At 56.1% G+C, this 26,922-nt stretch overlaps 10 protein-coding genes across 10 annotated transcripts; 5 read left to right on the forward strand and 5 right to left on the reverse strand.

Moving 5' to 3' along the window:
- Window positions 1-374: 374 nt before the first annotated feature.
- On the forward strand, window positions 375-3,302 carry LTR77_003985 (uncharacterized protein; the record flags this gene model as incomplete). Its single annotated transcript, XM_064801239.1, has 1 exon — window positions 375-3,302. One exon carries the CDS (start codon window positions 375-377, stop codon window positions 3,300-3,302), a length of 2,928 nt encoding a protein of 975 aa, XP_064661190.1.
- Window positions 3,303-3,714: 412 nt separating this feature from the next.
- Window positions 3,715-4,103, reverse strand: LTR77_003986 (uncharacterized protein; the record flags this gene model as incomplete). Its single annotated transcript, XM_064801240.1, has 2 exons — window positions 3,715-3,978; window positions 4,038-4,103. The coding sequence occupies 2 exons, from the start codon at window positions 4,101-4,103 to the stop codon at window positions 3,715-3,717; spliced, it is 330 nt and encodes a 109-aa protein (XP_064661191.1).
- Window positions 4,104-4,959: 856 nt separating this feature from the next.
- LTR77_003987 (uncharacterized protein) lies at window positions 4,960-5,840 on the reverse strand (the record flags this gene model as incomplete). The annotated part of the gene is made up of 2 exons (XM_064801241.1): window positions 4,960-4,993; window positions 5,053-5,840. 2 exons carry the CDS (start codon window positions 5,838-5,840, stop codon window positions 4,960-4,962), a joined length of 822 nt encoding a protein of 273 aa, XP_064661192.1.
- A 1,659-nt stretch (window positions 5,841-7,499) lies between these two features.
- On the forward strand, window positions 7,500-9,443 carry LTR77_003988 (uncharacterized protein; the record flags this gene model as incomplete). Its single annotated transcript, XM_064801242.1, has 2 exons — window positions 7,500-7,548; window positions 7,615-9,443. The coding sequence occupies 2 exons, from the start codon at window positions 7,500-7,502 to the stop codon at window positions 9,441-9,443; spliced, it is 1,878 nt and encodes a 625-aa protein (XP_064661193.1).
- Window positions 9,444-9,833: 390 nt separating this feature from the next.
- POL30 (proliferating cell nuclear antigen) lies at window positions 9,834-10,817 on the forward strand (the record flags this gene model as incomplete). The annotated part of the gene is made up of 4 exons (XM_064801243.1): window positions 9,834-9,875; window positions 9,952-10,381; window positions 10,442-10,731; window positions 10,800-10,817. The coding sequence occupies 4 exons, from the start codon at window positions 9,834-9,836 to the stop codon at window positions 10,815-10,817; spliced, it is 780 nt and encodes a 259-aa protein (XP_064661194.1).
- A 282-nt stretch (window positions 10,818-11,099) lies between these two features.
- Window positions 11,100-12,304, reverse strand: BUD16 (putative pyridoxal kinase; the record flags this gene model as incomplete). Its single annotated transcript, XM_064801244.1, has 2 exons — window positions 11,100-12,220; window positions 12,286-12,304. 2 exons carry the CDS (start codon window positions 12,302-12,304, stop codon window positions 11,100-11,102), a joined length of 1,140 nt encoding a protein of 379 aa, XP_064661195.1.
- Window positions 12,305-12,696: 392 nt separating this feature from the next.
- OSM2 (Osmotic growth protein) lies at window positions 12,697-14,824 on the reverse strand (the record flags this gene model as incomplete). Its single annotated transcript, XM_064801245.1, has 5 exons — window positions 12,697-12,804; window positions 12,861-14,325; window positions 14,383-14,620; window positions 14,670-14,738; window positions 14,791-14,824. 5 exons carry the CDS (start codon window positions 14,822-14,824, stop codon window positions 12,697-12,699), a joined length of 1,914 nt encoding a protein of 637 aa, XP_064661196.1.
- Window positions 14,825-15,688: 864 nt separating this feature from the next.
- LTR77_003992 (uncharacterized protein) lies at window positions 15,689-16,958 on the forward strand (the record flags this gene model as incomplete). The annotated part of the gene is made up of 2 exons (XM_064801246.1): window positions 15,689-15,721; window positions 15,768-16,958. The coding sequence occupies 2 exons, from the start codon at window positions 15,689-15,691 to the stop codon at window positions 16,956-16,958; spliced, it is 1,224 nt and encodes a 407-aa protein (XP_064661197.1).
- A 156-nt stretch (window positions 16,959-17,114) lies between these two features.
- MYO1_1 (class II myosin) lies at window positions 17,115-20,988 on the reverse strand (the record flags this gene model as incomplete). The annotated part of the gene is made up of 2 exons (XM_064801247.1): window positions 17,115-20,933; window positions 20,986-20,988. The coding sequence occupies 2 exons, from the start codon at window positions 20,986-20,988 to the stop codon at window positions 17,115-17,117; spliced, it is 3,822 nt and encodes a 1,273-aa protein (XP_064661198.1).
- Window positions 20,989-22,710: 1,722 nt separating this feature from the next.
- LTR77_003994 (uncharacterized protein) lies at window positions 22,711-25,977 on the forward strand (the record flags this gene model as incomplete). The annotated part of the gene is made up of 1 exon (XM_064801248.1): window positions 22,711-25,977. One exon carries the CDS (start codon window positions 22,711-22,713, stop codon window positions 25,975-25,977), a length of 3,267 nt encoding a protein of 1,088 aa, XP_064661199.1.
- Window positions 25,978-26,922: the final 945 nt, after the last annotated feature.

The following is a 26,922-nucleotide window of genomic DNA, read 5'->3' on the forward strand; positions in this document are numbered from 1 at the left end:
GCTGCTCGCTGATATAGCCCCCTGATGGATGAGCCCATCGGCTTATTGTCGTATTGGCATGAACTGCGGAGGTGTTTCTGTCAGTTGCTGGGAGAGCTTCTCGATATCGTTTGGTTCAAGAAGGGTCAGAGGTTGCGTGGGAAGTCACGATCGCTCTTGCCATGAGCAACCGGGCCGTTCGAAGCCGATATCAATATGCCTTGGCGCGACTGCACCGACGTGAGGTGAGCAACAACAAACACAGCACGCTGAGCTTTTCACCCTTCACTCTCCACCTTCACCACAGACGCGCTTTACGGCGCACTACATTCCTCACCTGGCAGTCACAACCGCGTGACCACTCAACACGCTATTGCTTCACCACAACCAGCATCATGTGCTTTCAGCGCTTCACAAGGTACGTCTGCAATCACGTTATACTCATTGAGGAGGAATGCGGGCGGGCGGCAGGGGTTCCATTCTATGAGAAGGTGGCATGCAGCGATTATCAAAGTGAACACAACGTCTCTTCGACGCCATGCGGTCTCGGGGGCTTCTACTGCAAGTGGACCCCTGACGGCCGCGTGCTTGAAAGCGTCAATCAACAGCTCGGAGAGTTGCGTCTGCAGCTGGAGCAGGCGCAGGATGAAGTCGCACAAGCACAGCAACAACACAGGCAATTCAATACGAGTGCGGATGTCTGGGGGCTGTCGCAGGATCTGCGCTTGCAGCACCCAAGCTATGCTCAGCTCACTGCGATTGCGACGAATGCTCTGCAGAAGCGCGATGAGCTGGTCGCAAGGCGACAGCAGAGAATTTTGACGTTACAGGCAGCCTGCCAATTCTACCGCCAGCGTGAGCAGCGTCTTCAGCAGGCTGGTCTACCATGGACGCCACCATTCGATGAATTCATTCAGTACGCCAGGGCAAAACAGCAGGAGACTCTACTTCACCGCGCCCAGCAGCAAGGCCTGCCCTTCGCAACGGGAAAGCAGGCCTTACAGCCTGCGCAACCTTTATCGGCCAATATCCATAACATCAGTCAAGCTGCCAACGCAGGGTACACCGCAGTGCGCCCACACCTCATTGGGGATGCTCCGTCGCAGGCTACCTCGGCGCCACAACCAGTGCAACCCGCGCAACCAGCGCCAGCAGTCGCATCGGTGCCGAAGAAGAAAGGCCGGCCAAAGCTGGCCAAGAACTCAGGAAAGAAGCAAGACACGCCCGACTCCGACGCCGGTGGCCTCCGACGCAGTACCCGAACTCGGAACAAGAAGGTTGCGTACGCTGAGAGCTTGGGCTCGTCCATCAGTTCGCGAGAGCCTTCTCCCGACAAGTCCGAGGCATCGGTCTACTCGCAGAAGTCGGACCTCTCAGAATCGCCCACCAAGAATATAGCACTGAGGAAGGACCAAGCAGCGAAGCGCACAGATAGTGCTCGCGGCACCAACACGGCTCCCAATCTGGGCTCGCTGATCAATGACTGGAGCCGCAAGAGCAAAGGTGCTACCCCAGGTCGCCGGCAGCTGCTGCAGGAACCAACGACCGACCAGGACTTTTCGCCCGCCACCCTGAAGGCGCTGAATGCCGCCAGGCCTCCACCTGGCATCGACCGACCTCGTCAGATTCTGCCGGACACAATGTTGCTCCAACTCCTTGCCAAACCGGACTACATCAAGCGCAGTGTCCAGGCGAGGGAGCGGGAAGAAAACCAAGCTCGTCAGACTACCGGCCAGTTACCATCAGCATCTGCACAAACACAAATGCGACCACCGACGCGATATGGTCCGCCAAGCGGCTCACCTTCTGCCCAAGCTGGCACGGACGATCAGCAGCAAGCTGCAACGCCTAATTTCTTGCCTCAGATGGATCATACGTCATCGCAAGTCAGCCCGTATGGCATGCAGCGTCCGGACGTCCATACCTCGACCACGTTGAAGCCCATCGACATGATGCCTCCTCCACAGGCTCGCCGGGTTGCGTCCGGGCCGCCGAGCTCGTACAATTTCTCCGGCAACGCTATGAAAGGCAGCGGGCTAGGCCAGCCAAATCAGCCATTCGTACCCACGCAGCAGAATGCGGACAGCGTTGGCGGTAGCAACGCGATGAACAAGCCAGAAGAGCAAGCGCAGTCCGCCGCTTCGATACAGGATCGACCGTACACCTTCACAGGCACTCTTCCAGCCCCCAACGAATCGGTGCGTCCGGCCGGAGATCGCTCGTGGCTGATCAACACACCTCTGTTCCAAACGCTGAAGACTCTGTCGGACGACAATAACGCCTTCCTGCATGCTTCCCGGGCCAAGGGCAGCACTGGCGGTCAACGTCAGGTTCAGGGCAGCGCGGATCGATCAGACTCTGTGTTTGACCAGCCTCAGGTCAGCGGTATGGGGCTTGGGGAGTTCAGCAATGCTGGCGGCGTAGAGGTAAGTGAAATGGGTGACATGAGTGGAATGGGAATGTATGGCATGGGTGGCGTGACGGGTATGAGCGGCATGGGCAACATGACTGGTTCGACCGACATGGGTGGCGTGAGCGGCATGGGTGACATGAGTCGCATGGGTGGCATGGGTGGCATGGGCTACATGAGTGACATGGGAGGAATGAACGTGGGCAGTGGGCTGGAGGGCGGGTTGGGCAGCAACAATGACATGGGCTACGCGGGCTACACGGGTGGGATGGACATGGGCAGTGGGTTGGGCGGCGAGACGGAGCCGACGCAGCCAACACCACATCATGATTCCAACAGCCCCACGACCGGCTGTCAAAGCACAACGCCAGCACCAGCTCACAGCTACGATGACATGCGCCGCAGCTTCAGCGCATCATCGAAGCTCACGCCAGCCTCTGCTTTCGGCAACACGTCTGTCGACGCGGATCCGAAGAAGCGCCGTCTTACACCTTCAAATCCAGATGAAAGCCCGTCGAAGAAGCGCATGCGCCTTTCTCTGCCGGGTGAGGAAGTAACAATCCGGGACGGTCCACGCGACAGCTTTCCGAGCGAGTTCAGAGCTTCACCGTCGCAGACAGCAGCGGATGATAGCGCGCCTACCCCAGCGCCAATATTGATGCCGAAGGGGAGGGCTCGCAGATGGGACATTGGTGGGAACAAGAGCGATCTCAGCCAGACGTTGGCGACGGAGACGGACACGGGCGATCTGGCGGGTCATGAGGAAGGTGGTGAGGAGGTCGTGGGTGAGTTGCCGGAGCATTTTGTGTCGGAGGTACAGATGTTTGAGGAGGAGTTTGCCGGGGAGTGGCCAGAGTCGGAGATTCATTGGATTGCTAGAGAGGAAGGAGAGGATGTTGGAGGGGGTTTCTAGGGCACGGTTTGGGATGTTGTCGGACTAGCAGGAGTATGTTGTGGCGCTGGAGCGAGTGGTCTGGATGGAAAGAGCTGTTGCGATGATGGAGAGTGCTGAGAGGTGCGATTGGAACGAGATGGAGGTCTGTTCTCCGGCTAGCAGCCCCGATGTGAGGTGGATGTCATACTGCTGATGTTGATACGGCCTGTTGCCGTCTCGGTGGAACCTATAGTGCGTTCATAGCACCCTCTCGCAACGATCACTGCAGTTCATGAATCTTTTCCTTACCAGATGACTTGACGCCACCACAGCGACCCGGCTTCTGCCACTGTCCAATCAGCTGGTAGGTCGTCATCTCTGCTACCACAGTCTGCGCCTTGCCAAATCACCAATCACAGGATTGCTCAATCCACAGCAAAGCAACCACCCCTCACGCCTTGGCCAAATTGTAAAACAACGTCCAAGTCAGCACAAAACTCATCAACCCCCCAAACATATCGCCCGCCCAGAGATCCGCCATCGGCCGGTAAAAGTACGCTTTGGGCTCGCTCTCCGCTTTGAACGCGAAGATGAGCACCGAGACCACGGCGGTGCCGAGGGCGTAGAAGATGAATCCGGGGATGGATTCGAGGCCGAGTGTGCCTGCGGCGACGCCGAAGAGGGAGGCGGTGAGGGCGCGGATGTTGGAGACGGTCTGAATGGGAAAGGGTTAGACTGGTTTTGTTTGGGTGGGAAGGAGGGAAAGGGACGCACGCGGGCGTTGTGCTGGACGCTGTCTTGGACTATGGGACGGGTGGCGAGTTCGCGTTCGTCTAGCATGGTTCTTGAAGAGGACGGTCGTCCGTTCCGGTGGCGAGGGAGCTGCTGCAGTCGACCTCTTGATGGGCGCTAGATCCTGCACGTGTCGTTTTGCGTGCTTACGGATGTAAGGCTGAATGTACGCAGGGCGGGGAGGTTGACGGTAAGTCTTGCGCCGTTCGCGGACCGGATGTTCGATTTGGGGAGTTTGCGGTGTTTTGGTTGGGAGCGAAGCCGAGATCTTTCGGAGCCGCAGGCGGTCAGATTGTCGTGTTATGCGGGCGAAAGAGAGGAATCGGTACTATTCTGCGAGGTGAGGTGAGATCGGAGTCGAAGGAGGTGCCGACCCGAATCGTGCACGGACTCCTTCTGTCGCTTAGTCAACAAGCCAATTTCGACGTCGTCAAGAGTCGGAGAACGGGAAGGAGGATGTCAGTGACGGTTTTGGTCTGTCGGCCGACACGAGAGACGGCTCAGTTGGGTTGAAGACGTAACGGCCGTGACAGATGTAGACAGGCACTGAGCTGCAGTAATCACGAGAAGCTCCACCAGATGTAATCACACGAGGTTGGCTTTGTGGAGCTCGAATAGGCAAAGGACTGGCATGAGTGCTATTTGATACGAGGTGTGGATGCAGCTTGGGTATTGGAGTGAGATTCGTGGAGAGAAGAGATATATATGTTGCTACGAGAGTACGAAACGCTCAACGCTTCACTCCCGGAAGTCCAGAAGTGTCTTGTCTGTATTGTAGGTTGCATCGTCTGTTGCCGGCAACAGTGCCCTGCAAAACCCCTGTCTGTTTGCGCTCAATGCTTCATCGAAACCAAACCGAAGTATCGTTACATCTCCAAGGACCAATTCGAAGGCGTCAATGCTGCTAGTCGAGCAGTCGACCGTAGTCGTCCAGGTACCTGCGAAGCGGTCAGTACGAGGTGTGCATGTCCTCTGTCTTCGTCTGGTGCTGACGTACTGCTGCAGGTAACGGCTTAAGCTGTAGCCCTCGATCTGCGACGCCGCACGCAGCAGCTGCAGCGCTCTCCTGAAGAACCGTTCGTTGACCCGCGGACTCGAGGCGTTGCCGAGCGACATGTATGCTTCGGCCGTCTGTTGTTCGACGTTAGACACAATTCCAATGACCAGAATCTCGAGAGAACCCACCGTCGCCAGCAAATCTCCAGACAGCGTCTCCTGCTCAATTGCAGCGGCCACAGCTCGCTCGAGATATTCTGTCGCGGGCTGGAGGTACCCTCGTGCTTCGACATAGTCCTGCGTCCCGGATCGTCGTTCAGCCTCCGCGGTAGCTGCGGCATTTTGTCGTTCGTCTTCGGAGGAGGTGATTGATCTGACTGATCTGCTGCCACTGTCGCCGCTGGAAGATGAGCTCCCATCGATTCGGTGTATTCTCGACAGCACGGGTTGTGCGCGCGTCATCCAAGCTTGACCGAGACCGCGCAGAGCTCCGACGTTTCGAGGATCTCGTTGGTGCAACAGCATCCACTGTTGCGAGCACCAGGTTGTGATGTCCAAGGTAGCGCCGTTGCCGTCGTCGAGTGCTGCCAGTCGTTGCAGGCCCGCGACCATCCAAGCCTGCTCCGCTGTCCGCGCAGCTTGTTGCACGAACGTCGTTGAGTTGATGTGCGCGATCACCGATCGACCCAGGTTGAGGTAGTCGCGGTAGCTCTGTGGCGAGTTGCGAAGCATGGTGTAGATCTGGTTCAACCCTGTCTTGCAGACGTTGATCCGCTGTTCCTCACTCATGATCTTCGTAACAGTGATGGAGGATGCTAGGAAGGGACGGTAGAACGTCATGCAATAGTGTAGTTCGTCGGCACTTGAATCTATTGCCGGTAGGAGGCCTTAAGCTTGGTATGAGATCGGTGCAGGGGACAGGCAGTGGCATTATAAGGAAGGAGATCGGCCGTGAAGATGCTCCGGGTATCCCAAGTCGTGTTCTGGCCTTGGAGGATGAGTCGCTGGCAGCTTCGCATGAGTGGCGATCGTGGCAGGCCATGGCGTTTGAAGTAGCGCAGCCACAGGGAAAAGGAAGATGCGAAGAAGATGGGGAGAGACATTTTCCAGGCAACGAAAAGTGACTAAGAAACTTGCCACAGGTGAGATCGATCGCGTGCATGCTTACATTGCGGTTCTGCCGAGCGAATGGCGCATGGTGTAAGCGAAGAGAACACCGAGCCGTCGGTCGTGCTGGGGTGGTTCGACATGCCTGGCGCAGTTAGTGGCATGCAGGAACGGAGTCTCAAGCTGCATTCATATGTCCATTAAACCCTACTGGACTACAAGGCTGTGTCGAGGTTCGGGGAAGGCAGGAGAAGGTGTGTTTTGGGACAAGGCTAGAAGCATGTGTTGAACCACCATCGCCATAGAACCGCCGATAGATGGCTGTTGATTTGAAAGCAGGATGGGAGCAGTATGTCCTACGAGCAAGCTTGAGGTGGTAGTGTGCAAGCCGGTAGTCTCTTGGCCAAGCAGCAGCAGTAGCAATGTGTGCGGAAGATGTGCGGTCTTGCCTTGCCTTGCGTTCGTGCAGGAGACTTGTCTGCTCTGGTGTATGCGATCGACGGCCGAAGGCTTGAGGTCAGGCCATGTCTATCAGAACGGTGGTGTAGCTTATTCATCAGCAAGTGTCTGGACATGAAGCTATCCCTCTTGAGCTCTCTGATGGCTTCTGGTTTTTGATTCCAGCGGAGAGTCTGCGGGAATCCCTCGGACGGGATGGTAAGTCGCACGATGTTCTTCTCTTGGGAAAGCGGGCGGATGGAAGATGTGGCCGACTCGCATTACTGTACACGTCCAGAATAGATCAAGATGTCATATGCCATCATCAGCATCAAGAGCTCTGGGAGGTGTAGTTGGAAACGGGCGTGACTAATGCATGTTTGGGTGAAGTGTGGCTTGCGAGAAAAGGTGGTAAATTCCCAAGCATGACGTCCGGGCAGGAGCTGGATCCGCGCGGATTGATCAGACGAGAACGACCCGCGACGGAACGTCTCTTGTTCTCGTTTTCAGCTATGCCATCCGGCCGAAACACAGTCCGCTGTTGACCATAACATGTCACGTCAGGTTTACATGCGTCGTTGCAGGAAAGAAGATGCGACGAAACAGCTTCCAGGTTGGTGTTGCCAGCTTTCTGGTTGTCGAGGCGCACGGGCGACCGCTCACATGCACCCCTGAGTCTTGAACTGCGCATATGCTAAACGCCGTGAGACTGCACTTCACCTCCTAGACCGCCTGCCCCTCCATACCGGACTCCGGCTTTCTACTTTCCGTGCGCTTCGACCCAAGGACATCGACGACATCGACCGAGACTGCGGACAAACCTACGGCCGGAGACGCACTCGCGACAACATACCGCCCATGCTGCGGACCCGATGCGAGCCCAGGCAGAACGAATGCGGATGAATGGAGACCTTTCACGATGATGGCACACCCCTCGCCACCTACCTCGAGGGTGAGTGCTTTCCTGCGCCTCCGCGCCTGCATATGCCGACCAGCAGCGCTGATAAAACCACCACAGGTGAGGGATACCTGGACACACGACTAGATACTAGCGTCCAGAACGATCACACTTCCGAAGAGGCGGGCAGATACAACGACGAGACACCGACGTCCTTCGCGCCCCGGTCGAACACCAGACCGACCCTTCGTACCCACAAATCCATCGCAACCACTCTTCGCGACCTGTCAAAACCCAAGAATGCGCTGGGCAGGATACATAATGCATGGTCGACCGCGCTCAACTCGCGACTCGGTCGTGCCGACAATGCGCGCTTTTTGGAGCACTTCCGGTACATCATCGTCGCGTCGCAGCTGCTGAACGAGTACCTGGACCAGGGCGCGCTGCCTCCGTCTCTGCCCAATCATGGCCTGGATGGGACTGCTGAAGGCTCCGCCATGCCTAGCGTGGCCACGAGCCTCTACGGCGCCACTGGGACCGCGATCGTGGCCTTTGCGTTGGTCTACCTGATCCACTGGGCGCGCAGCAGCCGGGACGGCGCCCTCAGCACGAGCCGGATAGCGCTCGTACTAGCCATCTTCCTCGTGACCGCATTTGTGGGCTATGGCTACGTGCGACGCCAGTGGCTCAAGTTCTTGCGCCGGCAGGCTGTCGCGGAGATCACGACATTGACGGCTAATTGGCAAGCATTCGAGGTCTCCGCCAGCTCGGCCCTCTCCCTAATCCAGGAGGTGGAGCTGGTGTCCAAGGGCTACCGACTTAGCACTCCATTGCCACCAGCCTCGCGAATCGACGACCAGTCCGCCGCACGGAGATGCATTCGGCTTCGTAAGCTGGTGTATCATGCTTACTCTTCCGTCATCCCCACATGTATATCCACCTGCGAGACACTTCGGGCCCTGATCGACGCGGATGATCTTGAGAAGTACTTTGAGATCTACGACATCAATCCACAGGACGCCAAAGAGGCAGCTGGGTCGGAGGCGTTGAGCGTGCTGGATGACGACGCAGAATCTCTCAAATCACTGCGCGTGCTCAGTTACCGGGCAGGCGTCCTGCGACGTGTCATGCTGAGCTCGCTCATGTCTCTGGAAGCCGATGGCGGGAAGCCTGACTTTTTGCGGTGGCGCGTGGCAAGCGATGCTATGGGCAAAGAAGCCAGCGTCATCGGGCAGTATGCTGAGAAGCTTCAGCAATGTCTATCCGAGATGGAGACACTCGCCACTCCCCTCACACCTGCGAACAGGTCACCCACCTTCCCTGCTCGAGATAAGATGCGCACGCAGGTCCGCAAGATCAGCATGCTGTCGTCTGGCATCCGCTCGCTGCAGGCGAAGATGCAGATTCTCCGTGAAGAGACAAATCGCTCCATCGAACAGTCCGAGGACCTTAGCGACCTCGGCCCAAACTTGATGGCTCAGTACGAGTCCATTGGCGCTGACCTGAAGGAGCTGATGCACGCCTGGGAGACCGGCAAAGCCAGCCTTCAGTCGAATCTCACGAAACAAGACCGACGCATCTCTCGTGCTTCGAGCGTTCGATCGAGCATTCGCTCACCCATCTCCAGCATCAGCGGCCTCACCGCGGTGGAAGAAGGCGGGGGGCCCATGGACGCTCTGAAGGCACTGACCGGCGACTCAATGTCCAACCGCTCAAGCATGGCCACCACGCCGGATGAAGAGATCTTTGAGGCTGTTGCGATGCCCAGACAGCGCAGCACGCTTTCCCGTGAAGAGAGGATTCTGAAGATGCAGGAGGAAAGGGACAGGCAGGCGACCGCGAGAGCGCAGCGGGAGTCTAACACTGGCATGTTGCGGGAGCTGCAGACGGTCTTGAGTCAGAGGCCACCCAAGGCGACGAAAGATGGGATGAGGATAACTTCGATATGATGGGGGACATCGCTGCAGATGGTCATGATTTAGCGAGGCGTCTGGATGATGGAGCGGCTTTCTTGTGTAGTTGTACGATTTTAATTTGTAGGAAACAATTATGAATATGGCTTCACGACTGAGTATGAATTGCGCGGAACATCTGCTTTCTACATCGGAATTCTCGGCCATCTCGTCCAACCAGATGCAGGACATGTGAAAGTGCACGTGAAGAGAAGTGGCCTGAGCTTCTTCGAAAAACGCGAGCGACGCGTTAAGTGGCTTTCCCTTCGCGTACCCCACCAAACACTTTCCTATCTTCACCACAACGCAAACACAACAACTCCCGCATACACCTCGCGCCTTACTTGTAGCACTATCTGTCCATAACCCTTCAAACAGCCGCCCATCATGCTAGAAGCACGCCTCGAAGAAGCGAACCTGCTGAAGAAGGTACACCACCCCCTCCTCCTCCTCCTCCTCCTCCTCCTCCTCCACCCATGCGCGCGCATCGCTAATGTATCTCCAGGTCGTCGACGCGATCAAAGACCTGGTGCAAGACTGCAACTTCGACTGCAACGACAGCGGCATCGCGCTGCAAGCCATGGACAACTCGCACGTCGCCCTCGTCTCCATGATGCTGAAATCCGAGTCCTTCTCCCCCTTCCGCTGCGACCGCAACATCGCCCTCGGCATCAACCTGACCTCCCTGACCAAAGTGCTGCGCGCGGCGCAGAGCGAAGACATCCTCACGCTCAAAGCGGAGGACACGCCGGATGTGGTGAACTTGGTCTTCGAGGACCCCAAGACGGATCGCTTCAGTGAGTATGATATCAAGTTGATGGATATCGATCAGGAGCACTTGGGCATTCCGGATACCGAGTATGCGGCCACGGTGACGCTGCCGAGCTCGGAGTTTCAGCGCATCTGTCGGGATTTGAATCAGTTGTCGGAGTCGGGTATGTCGTCCCTGCGGATGGAAGAGAAGAGTGGGAGTGGCTGCTGATATGAATAAACAGTCGCCATCGAATGCACAAAAGAAGGCGTCAAGTTCACCTGCACGGGCGACATCGGCTCCGGCGCCGTCTCCCTGCGCCCGCACAGCAACGTCGAGGACGAGACGCAGAACGTGGAGATCAACCTCAGCGAGCCCGTCGCCCTGACCTTTTCGCTCAAATACCTCGTCAATTTCTGCAAGGCCAGTGGGCTGAGCAAGCAGGTGCGCCTGTGTCTGAGCAACGAGGTGCCGTTGCTGGTCGAGTATGGGCTGGCGAATAATAGTTATTTGCGCTTCTATCTTGCGCCGAAGGTATGTCCAACCCCCATTCCCACAGATCAAGGTTGCGTCGTGTTTCGAGGCTGACTATGCGTGTCTAGATCGGCGATGAGGAGTAGAGCGGTACGACTAGGTGTTGAAGGCGTTCGAAGGAAGTGGCATGTCGTATCAGTGTACGAACGGATGATCTCACAGCGTGTTCTGAAGAGTATGTGCCAGGAACAGGACGCAGGAGATGTGTCATCTTGCATAGCGAGCGAGAGTGCCGTGAGGCTGTGGACATATACCAAGCAGCCCGGGTGGCATTCCATGCATCTGAATGAGCGAGCAAGTATATCAAGATTCATGGGAGCATAGGTCCGAGGAAGTAGAAATCTGCCAGGTCTAACGATCCCACACCTTCACGCACTCCCACCGCTCTCGATGGCCTGCGCCTTGAACTGCTCCAGATCAGGCGGATGCACAAGCATCCTCGCATTCCGCACCACCCTCACCTCCGCCGCCCTCGTCAACCGCAAATGCCTCTCCACCTCCTTGTCCTGCCCCGCCTCCACCCCAACCCCACCACTCAACTCCCCCTCCCCCTCCATATCCGCCTTCGCCTTGGCATAATGCTCCGCCGTATCCTCCAACACCGCATGCATACTCGCCAACACCTTCTCCGTCGCCTTCGCCAGCGGCAAATCAGGCCCCCGCACACCGTCCTCGCTCCGCCAGTTCGGCTTCCCCAGCACCCCGGCCTGCAACGCCGCTTGCCGCAGCCTCGCTACAAGCGTCGCGGCGAACATGTCCCCCGTGCCAGAGAAATAGACTGGCAGTGAGGGTATCGTGATCCGGAATAATCGTGGCTCCTGGTTGGACGTCGCGCTCGAGCCGATGACGCTTAATTTCCCCGTCGACGTGAGATCGTCCTCGCTCGCCTCCGGCGTCGCCTCCCCCGAGCTCGGGAAGCGGATCGACGTGATGAGTACATGCGGCACGTGATGCTCGGTATGCAACTTCTCAATCGCGCGCGTCATACTCTCCAAATCCGTAATCTGCACGCCAGACAACAGCTCCGCTTCGAACTGGTTCGGCAGGATCAAATCCGCGTCTCTCAGTAGACCTCGATACGCGGGCACGGTGTCTTCAGCGACGTAGATACGGCCGTTATCCCCCATGACCGGGTCGAGGATCCAGAAGAACGACCCGGGCGAAGTGGCGGATTCGAGTTTGCGTTCGCGGGCGATTTTTCCGATTTCCTCGACTAAAGCGGCGGAAGGGCAGTAGCCGGAGAGCAGGATGTGGAAGTTGGAGAGGCCAGAGGACTTGAGGCCGGTGTAGAGGTCGCTGACTTCGGAGGGGCTGGATTTGCGGCCGGTGAAGCGGCCGTAGCCTACGTGGTTGCCTGTGACGCTTTCGTTGGTATGGGAGTAGGACGAGGGAAAGGGGAAGAAGGGTACTGTAGTTGACGGTGTGGATGGCGGAGACTTCGCAGCCGAGGGTTTGCATGCAGAAGGTCGCCATGGTGTTGCCGACGTAGCTGTAGACATATCATCTCAGCGGGTGCTGTTGGAGTGGTGTTGGTACTTTTTGTCGTGGACTTACCCGGAAGTGACCTTACCATTCTGTCAGCATGTGATTTCACGCCTTGGAGGGTTCGGTCGAGATTAGAGCACGCACATGGCTGGCAATGGCCAGGACGTGAGTCTCCGGCACCTCGGGCTCTGTGTCTGCCATGTTTACGTCCTTTTGGCTTGTGGATAAAGGCGTAGGTGAGGTACAAAGAAGACAGGACGAGAGTTTGTCTAAGATGATTGTAAACAGAATCACAAGTGACGTCGAATTTCGGACCCTCGCAGCAAGCACGACTCGGCGTGCCAACACCGCCAAAGAACACCCTCACATTCCGAACGATTGGAATGTGGAACAGAAGTCATGATCAAGCTACAGATTTTCAAGATCCTAGAGCCAAATGTGCAACATCCATCCTTCCCCCAAAATGCCCATATAAACGTCCTAATACTCAAGCGTAATCTCCTGCCCAGCAACCCGTCCAATGACAATATTCGGCGCATACTTGGGAATCACCTCATCATCGTGCAACATCTCAAACTCCTCGGTCGCCTGCAGTAACAAGTCAGCATTCGTCCACATTTGTGTATACTGATAAGAAAACCTACATCCTTCCCCATATGCGAATACAGCGCCTGCGGCCCACCGGGGTGCTCGTCCACCCAGTCCGTCACGTTCATCACGATGCCCTTGACCGCGATCCACAGGTCCTCCTTCGTGTTGTGCTTCGCCACCTCTTCCAGCGAGATCTCCTTCTCGGGCACCTCGAATTTCTTTGGGTTGTTGGCGGATGTGACTTTGCCCGGGTCTGAGCTATCGGCTGGGGAAGCCTTGACGGGGCCGGCAGATGTTTGGCCTTGCTGGCGAGGGGTGGACTTTGAGGATGATGCGTCGCTGCTGCTCGCGCCGGCGCCGTTGCTCCACTCCACGGAGATTTTTCCGGGCTGGCTGGGGTCGATGTGCAGGCTGATTTGGCCGGCTCGCGAAGCCGCCTGGCCGCCCTCGCTGTTCAGGACTTGCTGGAAGAGGTGCTTGCTCGCGCTCTCGCCGGCAACACGTCCGTAGACGACGCAGCCTAGCAGAGAAGAACCACCAAGACGGTTAGCACCGTGCACACCACCTGCCAGTTCACCGCACACGAACAGCCCGTCGAAAGGCTTGTGCTCACTGTTCAAGCACTGCGCCTTGTCGTCAATCTCGATGCCGCCCATGGTGAAATGCAGCACTGGCTCCATCTGCGCGACGTGGAAGTCGTCGTTGACCTCGACTGGGAAGTTGTGGAAGTATTTCTTGTCAAAGGGGTCCTTCTCCTCGCCCTTGGCGTATTTGTTGTAGGCGGTGAACGTCTTGTTGAGTGCTTGCTCGCCGCAGCCGATTTCTTCCACCAGCTGCTTGCCCGTCATCTTCTTCATCAGGCCGCGGCCGGAATAGTGGCGGGTGTGGAAATCGAGGGTGTTGGAGGCTTTGCTGTTGAGGATGAGGCGGATGGGCCACAGACCCTGCTCCTTTTGCTTCCACATCTCGTTGGAGACGAAGTCGCGGTGTTGCAGCTCATCGACGAATCGCTCGCCCTTGTTGTTGATGAGAAGACCGCCCTCACCTCGTAGTGCTTCGGCAGCCAGGAACTTTGTCTTCGCGGTTGGGTCCTTGGGGTCTACGAGACCAGTCGGGTGAACCTGCACGCTCTCCATGTCAATGCCATTCGCGCCAATGTTCATCAGCATCTTGTGGCCATCGCCAGTCGCGTGGGCGCCGTTGGTGGTCGAGAGGTCGAAAGTATCGGGTCTGTGCTTCTTGAGCAGCGAGGTCTCGGAGAAATCGGCAGCGTAGCCACCAGTCGCAAGCACGACAGGGCCTTCAACTGAGACTTCCTCGCCGCCGAAAGAGTATGTTACACCGGTCGCAGTGTTGCCCTCCATGTTGACCTTGCTGACCTTGGCCTTCTTGACGAGCGTTACTCGGTCTGGTTCTTGCTCGGCGAGCTCCTCGAAGCGCTGCATGAGGGCGTATGTGATGGCCATGCCGGGGAACTTTGCATCGTGGCCACGGTGTGTTCGAGGGAAGGAGTGGCCTCTGTCATCTTATTAGATCATCCGTCTGCGGGGAATTGGTGTCAGAGGCAGTACGCACCCCAACCGTGAGACAAGAGTGAGATCGAGGTTGAAGACATCCTGAAGCCATTCAACAGCGGCAGCCGACTTGTACGTCAGGACCTTGATGAGGTCTGGTCTCGCCTTCTCACGTGCAGACTTGAGGGTGTCGTCGTAGAACTGCTTGACGCTGTCCGCAATCTGGGTGTCGACCTGGGTGCGGGTCAAGGCGCCGTTGATGCCGGAGGTGGCCTTGGTGGAGTTGCCACCCATGAAGTCTGGTTATACATCAGCTCCGCTCGCCGCTTCTGGCCCGTTTATACGCACTGTTCTTGTCGAGGAGGACGACATTGCCACCAGCGAGGTAGACGGTATGAGCGGCGCTCAGGCCCGACACTGTTTCGGGGTCAGCGGGGTCCTTCAATGCTTGCTGGTGATGGCGACTCACAGCCGGCGCCCACGACAATGACTCTCTGGGGCATGATGGATGGAATGAGAGGGTGCTGATGGAGATGAGAGAGGAGTTGAGAGCAGGTGAAGAAGAGGTAGAACAGACGATCACGCAGACAATGGAACGACTCTAGCTCGTCCAGCAAAAGCCGAGGCTCGTGTGAAGATGTGCCGGGAATATGGGGTCTGGGGCGGCGGCGGTGCAATTGGGGATCCCTTCAATTCTTACAACGAATCGTCTGGTCAGATGCTCATGTGATTGAAACCACCGAGGAACACTTTGTCTGACATGTGAACGTGGAGGCTCTCGTGATCCATCTTAGACCGATAGTGGAGGCGTAATCCACCTCACATCCGACCGCGGCTTCGGCCAACATGTGAAAGTCCAACAGCCAATCAGAATGCAGAGGTACTCATCAACTTCACTGGCTCAGGTCTCAGGTCCCTTCTCTCCTCCCCATGTTCATCGAAATCAATTGAATATCTTGCCTCTAATGTTGCCCAAGACAAAGCACTGGCATGTGGCCTGGCTTTTCTACGTCGGTATCAAGATTTGCAAGGTGCTACAGCGGTACAGTGGCCAGTAAACACAGGGAGTACGCGAAATCTCCAATGGCTCGGGGAGTCACAGCAAAGGTAGGGAGAGCTTCGATACAGTCATCTTCTCAGATCTCACGTACATGCATATAAACTCCCTACTTTCCTGGTCTGTCCATTCGGCATCCACTCCATGCAGCATCTTCAGTGGGAATAGCTCGTTCAGCCCTACGCCCTATTCATTTTCCTGCATCTTAAAGCTGCACGTGGTGACTCAGCTACGAAGCTTCCATCTCTCATAACATTCCTTCTTCTCTCTGGACCGATTTTCTTGTCAACCTGATCCTTCAAGGACGACCATGAATCAACTCGGTGATTTCGAGCTCGCAAAGGTAACAACCACCTCCATCACATCGAACAGAGGCTGACATCCTCCAGTGGGGCCATGGAGACCACAATGGACTCGTCAAGATCTCAGCAGCAGGCAGTCAAGGTCCAGCCATGTCGCTCAATGACCTCAAAGCCATATCAACAGACCCGGAAGCAACATCGGCCGCTCTCAATTTCGATGACATGAAACTTACGGCCGCCCACACCACCACAGACGCAGTGACCCACCACCTCGCCTCCTTCTACGACAGCACAAAAGTCTTCGTCCAGCCCTCCGACATCCTCCTCGCCCACGGCACCACAGGCGCCAACTCTATCGTCCTCCAAGGCCTGCTCTCCCCCGGCGACCACGTCATCTCCACCTTCCCAACCTACGCCCCTCTCTTCTCACTCGCAAAAGCCTGCGGCGCCACCCTCTCCTTCCTCCGTCTCCGCGACGAGAACAACTGGACCATCGACATTCCCGAACTCGAAGCCCTGATTAAGCCTGAGACCAAAATGCTCATCCTCAATAACCCCCACAACCCCACCGGCTCTACCATCTCTACGTCCACGCAAGCCGCGCTCGTCGCTCTCGCGGCAAAACACGATCTCATACTCTTCTGCGACGAGATCTTCCGCCCCCTCTTCCACATCGCGGAGCACCCGAGCTCTTTCCTCGAGCACGCCAGCAAATCCTACGATCGCATCGTCGTCACAGGCTCGCTAAGCAAAGCCTGGGGATTCGCCGGCGTGCGCATCGGTTGGGCTGCTACTACTTCCCCTGCGCTCCGCGAGAAGATGCGAAGGGTAAGGGAGTGGATCCTGCAAGAGGTTGGTGAGGTGGATAAACGGATTGCGGGGGAGGTGTTGGGGCCGCGGTGTTGTTCTGCTATATTGGCGAAGAATCTGGAGATTGCGAGGGAGAATTGGGGGTTGTTGAGGGAGTTTTTGAGGGTGTGGGAGGGGAGCGTGAGGTGTGTGGTGCCGACTGGGGGATCGACTGCGTTTGTTCGATTTTTACGGAAGGGTGGTGAGGGTGGTGAGGTGAGGCCGGTGGATGATTTGCTGTTCTGTCAGGGATTGTTGGAGGAGACGGGTGTGCTGGTCAGTCCTGGGAGGCTTTGTTTCGGACCGGACGAGGAGGAGTTGAAGGGTTATGTGCGGATGCATATCTGTATACCGCCTGACAATTTTCGACGAGCTATCGAGGGCTTGGAGAGGTTCTTAAAGAGTGACAGGTTTGCGAAGATTCAATGATCAGCTGTGAATCCAATGTCTGCACTGTTTCCTACCCCGACCTTTCGTCTCCAGATTCGTCTATGGAATAATCTGGCAACCTCAAATCGAATATACAAGCGCCACCGAACACCACGCCAACCGCACCCAAATTTTCTCCAAAGAAGCTGTTGCAAACTACCAATTGTTCCCGCCCTGATCGTCATCATCATGCATAGCCTTCTGTCTCGCCTTCAGCAGATCCGCAAGGTTTCCTGCCAAGCTCGGTGGCCCACCACCTCCACTCGGTGTCGCAGCACCACTGCCATTCGGCGTCCCTCCGTTCGAGTAGCCGCTATCTCTCGGCGCTTCGGGGGCAGAAGGTTTGGTTCGGTTTGCTGGGCGTTTCGCTGGAGGCGCTGGGGGTGTCGGCTTAGCTTTCACGGCCGGCGCGCCGTTGGTCTTCGCTGCTGCAGGAGCAGGAGGTGGAGCAGGTCGAGCTGCAGCCGGTGGAGGTGGAGGTGGGGCGGCGCGGACTTCCTCAAGGTATGCGGCGGGAGCCCAGCCGGAGGCGGACGAGTCGGTACGGCGGGCTAGCCACCATCCTGTGTTGACGTTAGCATGTGCGTTGAAGATGGAAGTGGATTTGTAGAACTCACCATTCGTCTCCTTCTGCGTGACGAAGATAACCTCGCCAGCCTTCAGACTCAGCTCTCCGCTCGTCTGACCCTGGAACTCATACAAAGCCTTGTACTGCGGGTCCTTCGGCGGCGCAGCCGCGGCAGGGGGCGGTGGTGGCGGAGGCGCTCTTGTCGACGAAGCAGTCGAAGCAGTAGAGACATTCCGCTCATGGCTTGGTGTGCCATTCGACATCGCTGCGACAGGTTGCCGTGGGGCTTGCGGTTGCTGCTGTACTTGAGGCTGTGGTGAGGGTACCACCCTCTCGGCCGCCGGAGCTCTCGATGTCGACTGACCGGGCAAAGGCTGGGCTTGCGGGATCGGCCTCCTGGCCTGCTGCGAAAGCTTGCCACCCTCGCTCTTCTTGAGCAATTTGCCAGTGGTGATCTTCTTACCAGGCACGCTCTTGCCCTTCGGTGTTTGCTTGCTGACGCTGTTCGGCGGCTCACCAGGTCCAGTGCGCACCTCTCCGGACTTGTAGATGTCGTCTCTCCGCACCTGGGGATCTTTAATAGCTTTGATGATCGCCAGCTTGCCAGGCTTTTTGTTGTATTGGATGGTCTCGCCGATCTGAAGCTGCAACGAGCCCCGCGAAGCTACCCTCAGCTGTGTAAAGAACTCAGTCTTGAAGATACAGTTGATCAGTGGATCCGGCTCCTGAGGGCTGCCGACACCGAGTGCAAACCAGTCATCCTTCAGCGAGCTCGTGCTGACAAACTTGATCGACCCGACAGGCATAGTCCGCTCCGAGAAGATCTGCATCTGCTTGTTGACCATGGCCTGCTTGATGAGGTAGACGCTCTTGTTGGTGAGGACGAGAAAGCGTGGTTCTGGCTTGCTTGAGCGGCCGAGCTTAGACACCAGCAATTCAGCTCGACATGAGAAGAGTGTACGCTCGCTCGAAGAGATGTTGGCGCTGTTGCGGAGGACCTCGCCAGTACCACCGCGGTTGTCGATGCCCAGGTAATCGCCAACAAACCGCCTGTAGCCGACCAGAGAGTATCTTCTCCTCTCCATCCGGCCGCCGAGCAATTTGTGGCCTTCGTCGCGTAGCACCTGGAACGGCTCGCCACCACTCTTCTTCCTCCAGAACTTCTGAATCCGAATGGCACACTCCGTCCGGTAGCGCAAGTAATTCCGCCAGGCGCGCTGTATCCGAATAGCCATGTTGTGCCAGTACTTGTCTCTCATCGTTTCCAGCGCGAACAGCGTCTCTGGCGTCTTGATGAAGGCTTTCGTGACACCCATCTGCCATTCCTCAGGTGGTATGCTGGTATCTTTGAGAATCTGCCGCACGCCCGACTTCGCATCGCCGGTCCAGGTATACTCGCCTGCGTAACTGCACTTCGGCGACAGCAGGTAGAAGCGCTCCACGAACTTCTCGTACGTCTGTCGATATGCGAAGCCTGCTCGCCGGATGCGAACGTTCTCCTGCAGACCGAGGTATTTGATCTGATGGAGCACGTTCGGGCTGTTGAATTCTGTTGGGCTTTTGTTCTCGTTCGGCTTGATGGTTCGGATGTAGCTGGGCGTGCACTTCATCAGAGTCGTCACAAGATCGTTCGCCGAGGCCTTGATCTTGTCGCCTGCAGTGGGTGGCCTCCGTCGGTTGTCCTGGTCAACCTCATGTGGGAAGAGAGTATGCACGAACTGGTTCGAGCTTTGAGCACAGAGATTGAGGATGTCTTTGAGCAGTTGATCCTTGTTCTTGTCAGTCATGCCTTCCACAGCGTAATTCACATCACCAGCATAGTGCTTGATGACGAATTGTCCTTGTCGAGGCGCAAAGTTCGGGTTGCCAGACAGGGAGTTCAGACTCTGCACGAATGTCCGGTCTGCTGCTGACGGATCTGCAGACGCCGTCGCGCAAGCATCATTGAGCGCTGAGAAGACACCCGGCGGCCTCTTCTCCTCGATCAGTTCGCACACGACCTTGTTGTCAAAGTACTTGATGGGCGTCCATTGGATTTGTTCCCGCTCATACTCTTCCTGCTCGGTTTTCAATGTGAGCTGGATGAAGATCTGCTGCAGCTTCTCGTTCACGTAGTTGATACAAAGCTGCTCGAAAGAGTTGCGCTCGAAGATCTCGAAGCCGTAGATGTCCAGAATACCGATGCTGTGTGCGGGCGTACCACGAGCTTGCAGAGCCTGGTTGACTCGCTGCACAATCCAGTCGAACATGTTGTTGTATATCGCCTTCGATAGAGCATCGCGGACTGACGTGGCCTGAGCAATGTTCATTGGCGAATCGTAGACGGAGCCTCTTCGGCCTCCTCGGCTTGTCTCAATGATTCGGATGGTCATGACCTTGTTGACATGTGCCGACTCAACTTCAAGGAGATATGCGACAAAGTCAATGACAGATTGATCAACCACTGCCGCGTTGCCTTGGTCATCTTCTTTGAACGAGACATTGCCAATCCACAGAACAGCAGCGAGCATTCGGAAGACCTGATCTTGCTCCTGCTGGCTCAGCCCAATGACCTTCATCGCATTTAGAGTGTCCTTGAATTCTGCCACATCGTCCATTCCAGGCACATCGTAGCACTTGCTCTTGCTCGTGTATGTGTATGTGGTCGGTTGCTGTACTCCAAAGTTCGCTCGGTGTTCTTGACTTGCAGCCTTCGTGAACTGGTAGAAAATGTGGAAGTTCCTCTCGTCCTTGATCTGCCCCACCACTCTCGTCTTCTCCAATAGGTAATTGTTGATGTTCGCTCCCACCGGCTCTCCTTGCCTGTTGAACTGGATCTCCAAGTACTTTCCGAATCGCGAGGAGTTGTTGTTCCGCAGCGTCTTCGCATTTCCGAACGACTCCAACAGCGGGTTGGTCGCCAGCACCATGTCCTTGATCTCCTGGATCGAGCTATTGCTGCCTCCCGAGACATTCGCAATGTACTGCATGATTCTCTTCGCAGCCTCCGTCTTGCCGGCACCAGACTCTCCAGAGATAATCACGCATTGGTTCTCGTTGTATGCCTTCATGTTGTAGTACGCGCTCTCAGCGATAGCGAACACATGCGGCGGCACTTCCAGCCTGTTCTTTCCTTGGTAGCTCTGCAGCATCTGATCGGTGTATATCCCCAGATCTTTGAACGGGTTAACGGACACCAGCACATGCCCGATGTATGTGTAGATTTCGGCATTCTCGAAGCGGATCTTGAGGTTGTCGTTGATGGCCTCGTTGGAGATCTTGCTGATCAGTGTGAGATCCGATACGCCGACTTGCTTCTTCTTCGTCGTGTCGAAGGCTGCTTTTCGGATCTGTGGTTGACCGCCTGAGCTTGCGCCGGCCTGTGGTTGCGCCGCATCCTTCTTTCGCCCGGCTCGTTTGGTGACGGCCTGCAGACTGTCAGTACTGCCCTATGAGCAGGTCGAGTGTCGTCAGACATACCATAGTTGCTTCGGAGACAATGCCTGCCCTCCGCAAGGGCAAGTCTAGGTAGCGGTCTCAATCGGAGTTGTGCTGCTCTGTTGACGCCGGACTGGGTCAGCTTTGTGAGGGTGTGAGGGTGCAATGTTCTTCGTACAATTAGCAGTCAATTGAATCAAGTAAGACGCAGGAATGGTGTAGCAATTGTACAGGTAGAAGTGTTGCTTAGAGTACCTAGGCTCAGCGGGACGAGTCTGTCGTCAACCATCTGCCAAGCGCCGACTTGCTCCGCCTCGCCAACTTTGCTGCGTCGCTGATGAACGAACACGCAAGCCGCATCAGGCATCAAATAATGTCCTGCAAGCTAACGTGGGTGGCAAGGAGCCTTCTATCATCATCTTTACTGGATTTGGTTCAGCACGACAACGAGGCCAAGACTGTTTTGATGAATCCAAGAACCACCCGAATCTGGCACAGCTCTGGAGGATGAAGAGAACCTTGGAAGACAGTCCTTGCCACTGGCGCTGGAGGATGGCCTCTTTGAAATCACGACAACCAAATCTCTGCTCCCAGGGACTCTTCAGAGCATCCCAGGGAACATGCATCTGCTACAGGCGCTCACGACCTTGTGAGCAGTGCCAGACTGATCGGAAGGCTGGAGAACATGACATTGAATAGTACATGCCCAGCGAGCGCGCGCTGGATCGCTGAAGGAAGTCATTGCGGCTCGATCAAGAATGAGATGGGAGCTACGGACGACTAGGTAGGGTGAGCTGTGTCCCGCGGAAGTACTTGCTGGCTGCCTTCGCTCCTGTGCTACTGTCTGGACAGGACGCCCAAGTTCTCTGAGGAGGACTTATGTTATGCAACGACCCATTGTTACCCGCGTCGGCAACTTACTGTAATATGGTGTGGCAGTTGGGGACGATGTGGCCTTGAACGAACTTCCCGGTGACATCCGTTGCCTCTACATTGACAACAGTCCGGATCTTCTGCTGGCTCCTGTATAGAGTCTGCAACTGCCATACTTTGAGACCATCTGGGTGGTTGCTTACGTTTAGGACCGTTGCCGTGGATCTCTGTGCAGTGCCAGCTTCTGGAGCCTCACTCTGTCGTCGACCACTTGCCTAGACACTACGTGTTGTTCCGGGGATGGCTGAAGCAAGGCTGTGTAGATCACCGGACACGTCGAAGCATGCTTCTCTTAATACTGCGTTCACATCGTGGATATTGTCTACTATCAATGGGATTGAGTGGCAAAGAATCAACGGGTTTGGAGATGCTGTGCTTCTGTTCGGGTCTCGCCGAGGGCGGGGTGGGTTACGGGATGATAATTCGAAGCAGAAGCAACGTACAGCAGCGCTGTACCATGATAGCGATAGAATGTATCGGACAATTGCAAGGCAACATCCTTCAGGCGCATTTTGAGTTTAGAATAGCGCCGGCCGGCTCCGAATTATACTTTTATGCTTTTTCCCCAATCGAGGCCACACTTTGACACGTGAATCTCAACTTGACTCATATCTCCCATTGACTCCACTGGTACGACCGCAAATTTTCGTGCAACCCACCCCGAACACGACGTGTACGATTCCAAGAAACGTCTCGAGCACCCTTTGCGACACCAACACCCCACAGCCTTGATCACGAGAGCACGTCGCAACGATACTCGCTCGAGCGCTTTTCCGGCGCCACACATGTGCCGTCTTTGGCAGGACTCGACGAAACTTCATACAACCTTCGAGAATGGCACTGAACGCAGCTTCACACAATCCTACCGGCGAGAAGACTGGTCCAGTCTCCGGCCAACCACCTCCACCCTCAGATGACACGAAGAATGCCGTGCTGGAGGCAGCCAATGGTGATCTGAAAGGCCACAACGCGCCCGGACAGGATGGCGGCGATAAGAAAGGAGAGACGAAGCAGAAGTCTGAGAAGGAGCTTGCAAAAGAGAAAGCAAAGGCCGAGAAGATAGCGAAGCTCGCAGCGAAGCAGGAGAAGCAGAAGGCTATGGCAGCTGCGTCACAACCCAAGCAGAAAGAGAAGAAACAACAGCAAAAACTGGCACCGTATGTGGAGGAAACAACGAAGGGCGAGAAGAAGATTCTCAAGCCTTTAGACGACGAATACCACAAGGCCTACATCCCGTCTGTGGTGGAGAGCGCATGGTATGACTGGTGGGAGAGGGAAGGCTTCCACTTGCCTGAGTTCCAGGAGAACGGCGAGGTCAAGCCGAAGGGGTCATATGTCATCTCAATACCACCACCAAACGTCACTGGTGCATTGCATATCGGCCACGCTCTTGCGACCTCTTTACAGGATGCGCTGATACGGTGGAATCGGATGAAGGGACTGACTGTGCTGTATGTGCCGGGCTGCGATCATGCCGGTATTTCGACGCAGAGTGTGGTGGAGAACATGCTCTACAACAGGAGGAATGGCCTGACAAGACATGACCTTGGTCGCGAGAAGTTCGTTGAAACTGTCTGGGAGTGGAAGGAGGAGTATCACATGAAGATCAACAAAGTCATGAAGCGTCTAGGTGGCTCAATGGATTGGACAAGGGAGGCTTTCACCATGAGTCCGATTCTGTCCGCAGCTGTCCGCAAGACGTTCGTTCAGTTACACGACGAAGGCCTCATCTACCGAGCGAACCGACTTGTGAACTGGTGCACGAAGCTGAACACCGCCTTGTCAAATCTGGAGGTGGATCAGAAGGACCTCGAAGGCGCGACCAAGCTGGACGTACCTGGATATGACAAGAAGATCGAGTTTGGCTGCATCTGGAACTTCAAGTATCCCATCGACGGTACGAACGAGACGATCGAGGTGGCGACCACGCGGCCGGAGACCATGCTGGGCGATTCTGGCGTCGCCGTACACCCTTCCGACGAGCGTTACAAGCACCTGATCGGCAAGCATGTCAAGCACCCGTTCGTTGATCGGTTACTACCAATCTTCGGCGACGAGACTGTGGAGAAGGACTTCGGTACCGGTGCTGTGAAGATCACACCTGCCCACGACTTCAACGATTTCAAGCGAGGCAAGGAGCACAACCTGGACTTCATCAACATCCTGACCGACGACGGCCTCATGAACGCAAATGCGGGACCCATTTTCGAAGGCCAGAAGCGCTTCGACGTCAGATATAGCGTGATCACCGAGCTGGAAAAGCGAGGTCTATATGTCGGCAAGGCGGACAACAAAATGGCGATCCCACTGTGCAACAAGTCCAAAGACGTGATTGAGCCAGTGATGAAGCCACAATGGTGGATGCAGATGAAGCCGCTTGCGGGACCTGCAATCGATGTGGTGAAGAATGGTCAAATCAAGATGATGCCGGAAGGCACGGAGAAGACCTACATCAGGTGGATGGAGAATGTCGACGATTGGTGCTTGTCGAGGCAGCTGTGGTGGGGCCACCAAGTGCCTGCATACTTTGTGAAGCTGCAAGACGGGCCGGAGTACGATACGGAGGCTGGTCATTGGGTTTGCGGTGCTACTGAGGAAGAGGCCAAAGAGAAAGCGGAGAAGAAGTTTCCTGGTAAGAAGTTTGAGCTGGAGCGGGATCCTGACTGCCTTGATACCTGGTTCTCATCTGGACTTTGGCCTTTCTCGACGCTGGGCTGGCCGGAGCAGACGCACGACCTCCAGAAGCTGTACCCTACCTCCATGCTCGAAACGGGCTGGGATATCCTATTCTTCTGGGTGGCACGTATGATCTTCTTTGGCCTCAAGATGACAGGACAGGTGCCCTTTACTGAAGTCTACTGCCACTCGCTCATCCGAGATTCTGAAGGTCGCAAGATGTCCAAGTCTCTTGGCAACGTCATCGACCCGGTGGACATCATGGATGGTATTACTCTGGATGGTCTCACCGACAAGCTGAAGGTTGGAAACCTCGCGCCCAAGGAGATTGAGCGTGCTTCGAAGTGGCAAAAGTCAGCGTTCCCAGATGGCATAGACGAGTGCGGTGCTGACGCTCTTCGCTTCTCGCTCATCAATTACACCACTGGCGGTGGCGACATCAACTTCGACGTGAAGGTTATGCGATCCTACCGCAACTTCTGCAACAAGATATACCAGGCGACGAAGTACGTACTTGGAAACCTGCCTGCCGACTTTGTTCCACAGGAGAAAGGCGGCAAGACAGGCAAGGAGAGCTTACCCGAGCGATGGATCCTTCACAAGATGACAATCGCTGCCAAGGACGTCAACGAGGCAATGGAGACACGTCAGTTCTCGAATGTCACTCAGGCCCTGCACAGGTACTGGCTGTACGAGCTGTGCGATGTTTACATTGAGAACAGCAAGTCTATCATCCGGGACGGTACCGAGGAGCAGAGGAGAAGTGCAATCGATACCCTGTACACCGCTCTGGACTCGGCATTGCGGATGATGCACCCCATCATGCCCTTCCTCACTGAAGAGCTGTGGCAGCGACTGCCCAGGAGACCGAAAGACACGACCAAGAGCATTGTCATCGCAGACTACCCGCAGTACGAATCAAGTCTCGACGACCCTGAGAGCGATCGTGCCTACGAACTCATCCTCGGCTGCTCAAAGGGCGTCCGCTCCCTGATCCAGGAGTACGGCATCAAAGACGACGGCAAAGCTTTCGTCCAACCGCACAACGACGAAGCCTACAACACCGCGCACGCCGAACATGCAGCCATCAAGGCGCTCTCCGGCAAGCACCTCGCCGAACTCACCATCCTCAACCCAGGCCAGTACCCGCCCGCCGGCTCCGCCGTCTACCCCGTCTCTTCCGCCGCCGCCGTCTTCGTCCAGATCGGCGACAAGGTGGAGCCGGAGAAGGAGATCCAGCGGCTCAAGCCGAAGCTCGAGGCGACCGCGAAGGGTGTCTCGGAGCAGGAGCGGGTGCTGGGGAGTTTGGGCGAGAAGGTGAGGGGGGAGGTGAGGAAGGAGGAGGAGAGGAAGTTGCAGGAGCTTTTGGATGAGCAGAAGGTGTATCAGCAGAGTTTGGAGAAGTTTGAGGAGATGAAGTTGTGAGGGAATAATCTTTTCGAGATGGGATGCGAGGTGAAGACGAATGGCGGAACTTGCTGGGCGACGTACTTCCATGGCCTGGAGCGGTGTAGGGAGGTGAGGTCTTCGAAGGTAAGCGAGTGGCTGGCTGTCAGGCGGCATTGCTGTTACATCCGACAGCGTGTATGTCCAGAAACGCTCAGCGATGCATGAGGTCTCGGTCATCTGCGTTGACAGGCACGCCCGGGCAGCTAAATTGAGCAGTCACTCTTTTCGAGCAAGGAGATTAGCTTTGTCCCAACGCAGCGAGCTGTTCGTGTGTCGGCTTTTGTTTCAATAGTGTGTTGTCGTGGATTCTGGACAAGAGACTGCTGCGAACTGGGTTCGCGTCCCTCTCAGCGACTGTGCTTTGGTTCATCCGCCGGGAATACCCATGCTGTGCGATGAGAACCATAAACGTGGCAGCCTTACGTTGCCCCGAGCCACTGAACAAGCCAGGGCGTCCGTTTCGCTACATGTACCTCTAGCAAGTTACACTCTTGACGTTGTACGGACTTTGGACTCTTTTTCTCAAAGAAGTGACTTTGATGGCGAGCACCTGTTCTACCCAGCATGACCTCGTTCGAGTCCTTGACAACTCGCCTAAAGCGTCAGCGAGCAGTGTCGCACCTAAGAACTTGAAGCTATCGTAATGCGTGCGTGTCCGATACTGAACAGGCTGTCGGTGGACTACTGCTGGAGTGGTACCTGCTGTTAGCTCGCCGACTGAGGCATAAAGAGCTCGACAGATGGGTCACACTACGCTCGTGCACTCAATGCTGCGTGCAAATCGGGCCGACAAGGTGTGCTCGCACAATACTCACGGAGGTGTCCCCGATATCACAAGTGTTGGGGCGACTTACCGAAATTCGTTGCTCTTGCACCAGCGGAAGTGCGGATGGACATCATGTTGACGACATCTGGCTGCCT

This window comes from Saxophila tyrrhenica (assembly GCF_035928015.1).
Source record: "Saxophila tyrrhenica strain CCFEE 5935 chromosome Unknown scaffold_5, whole genome shotgun sequence".
NCBI classification, from domain to species: Eukaryota; Fungi; Ascomycota; class Dothideomycetes; order Mycosphaerellales; family Extremaceae; genus Saxophila; species Saxophila tyrrhenica.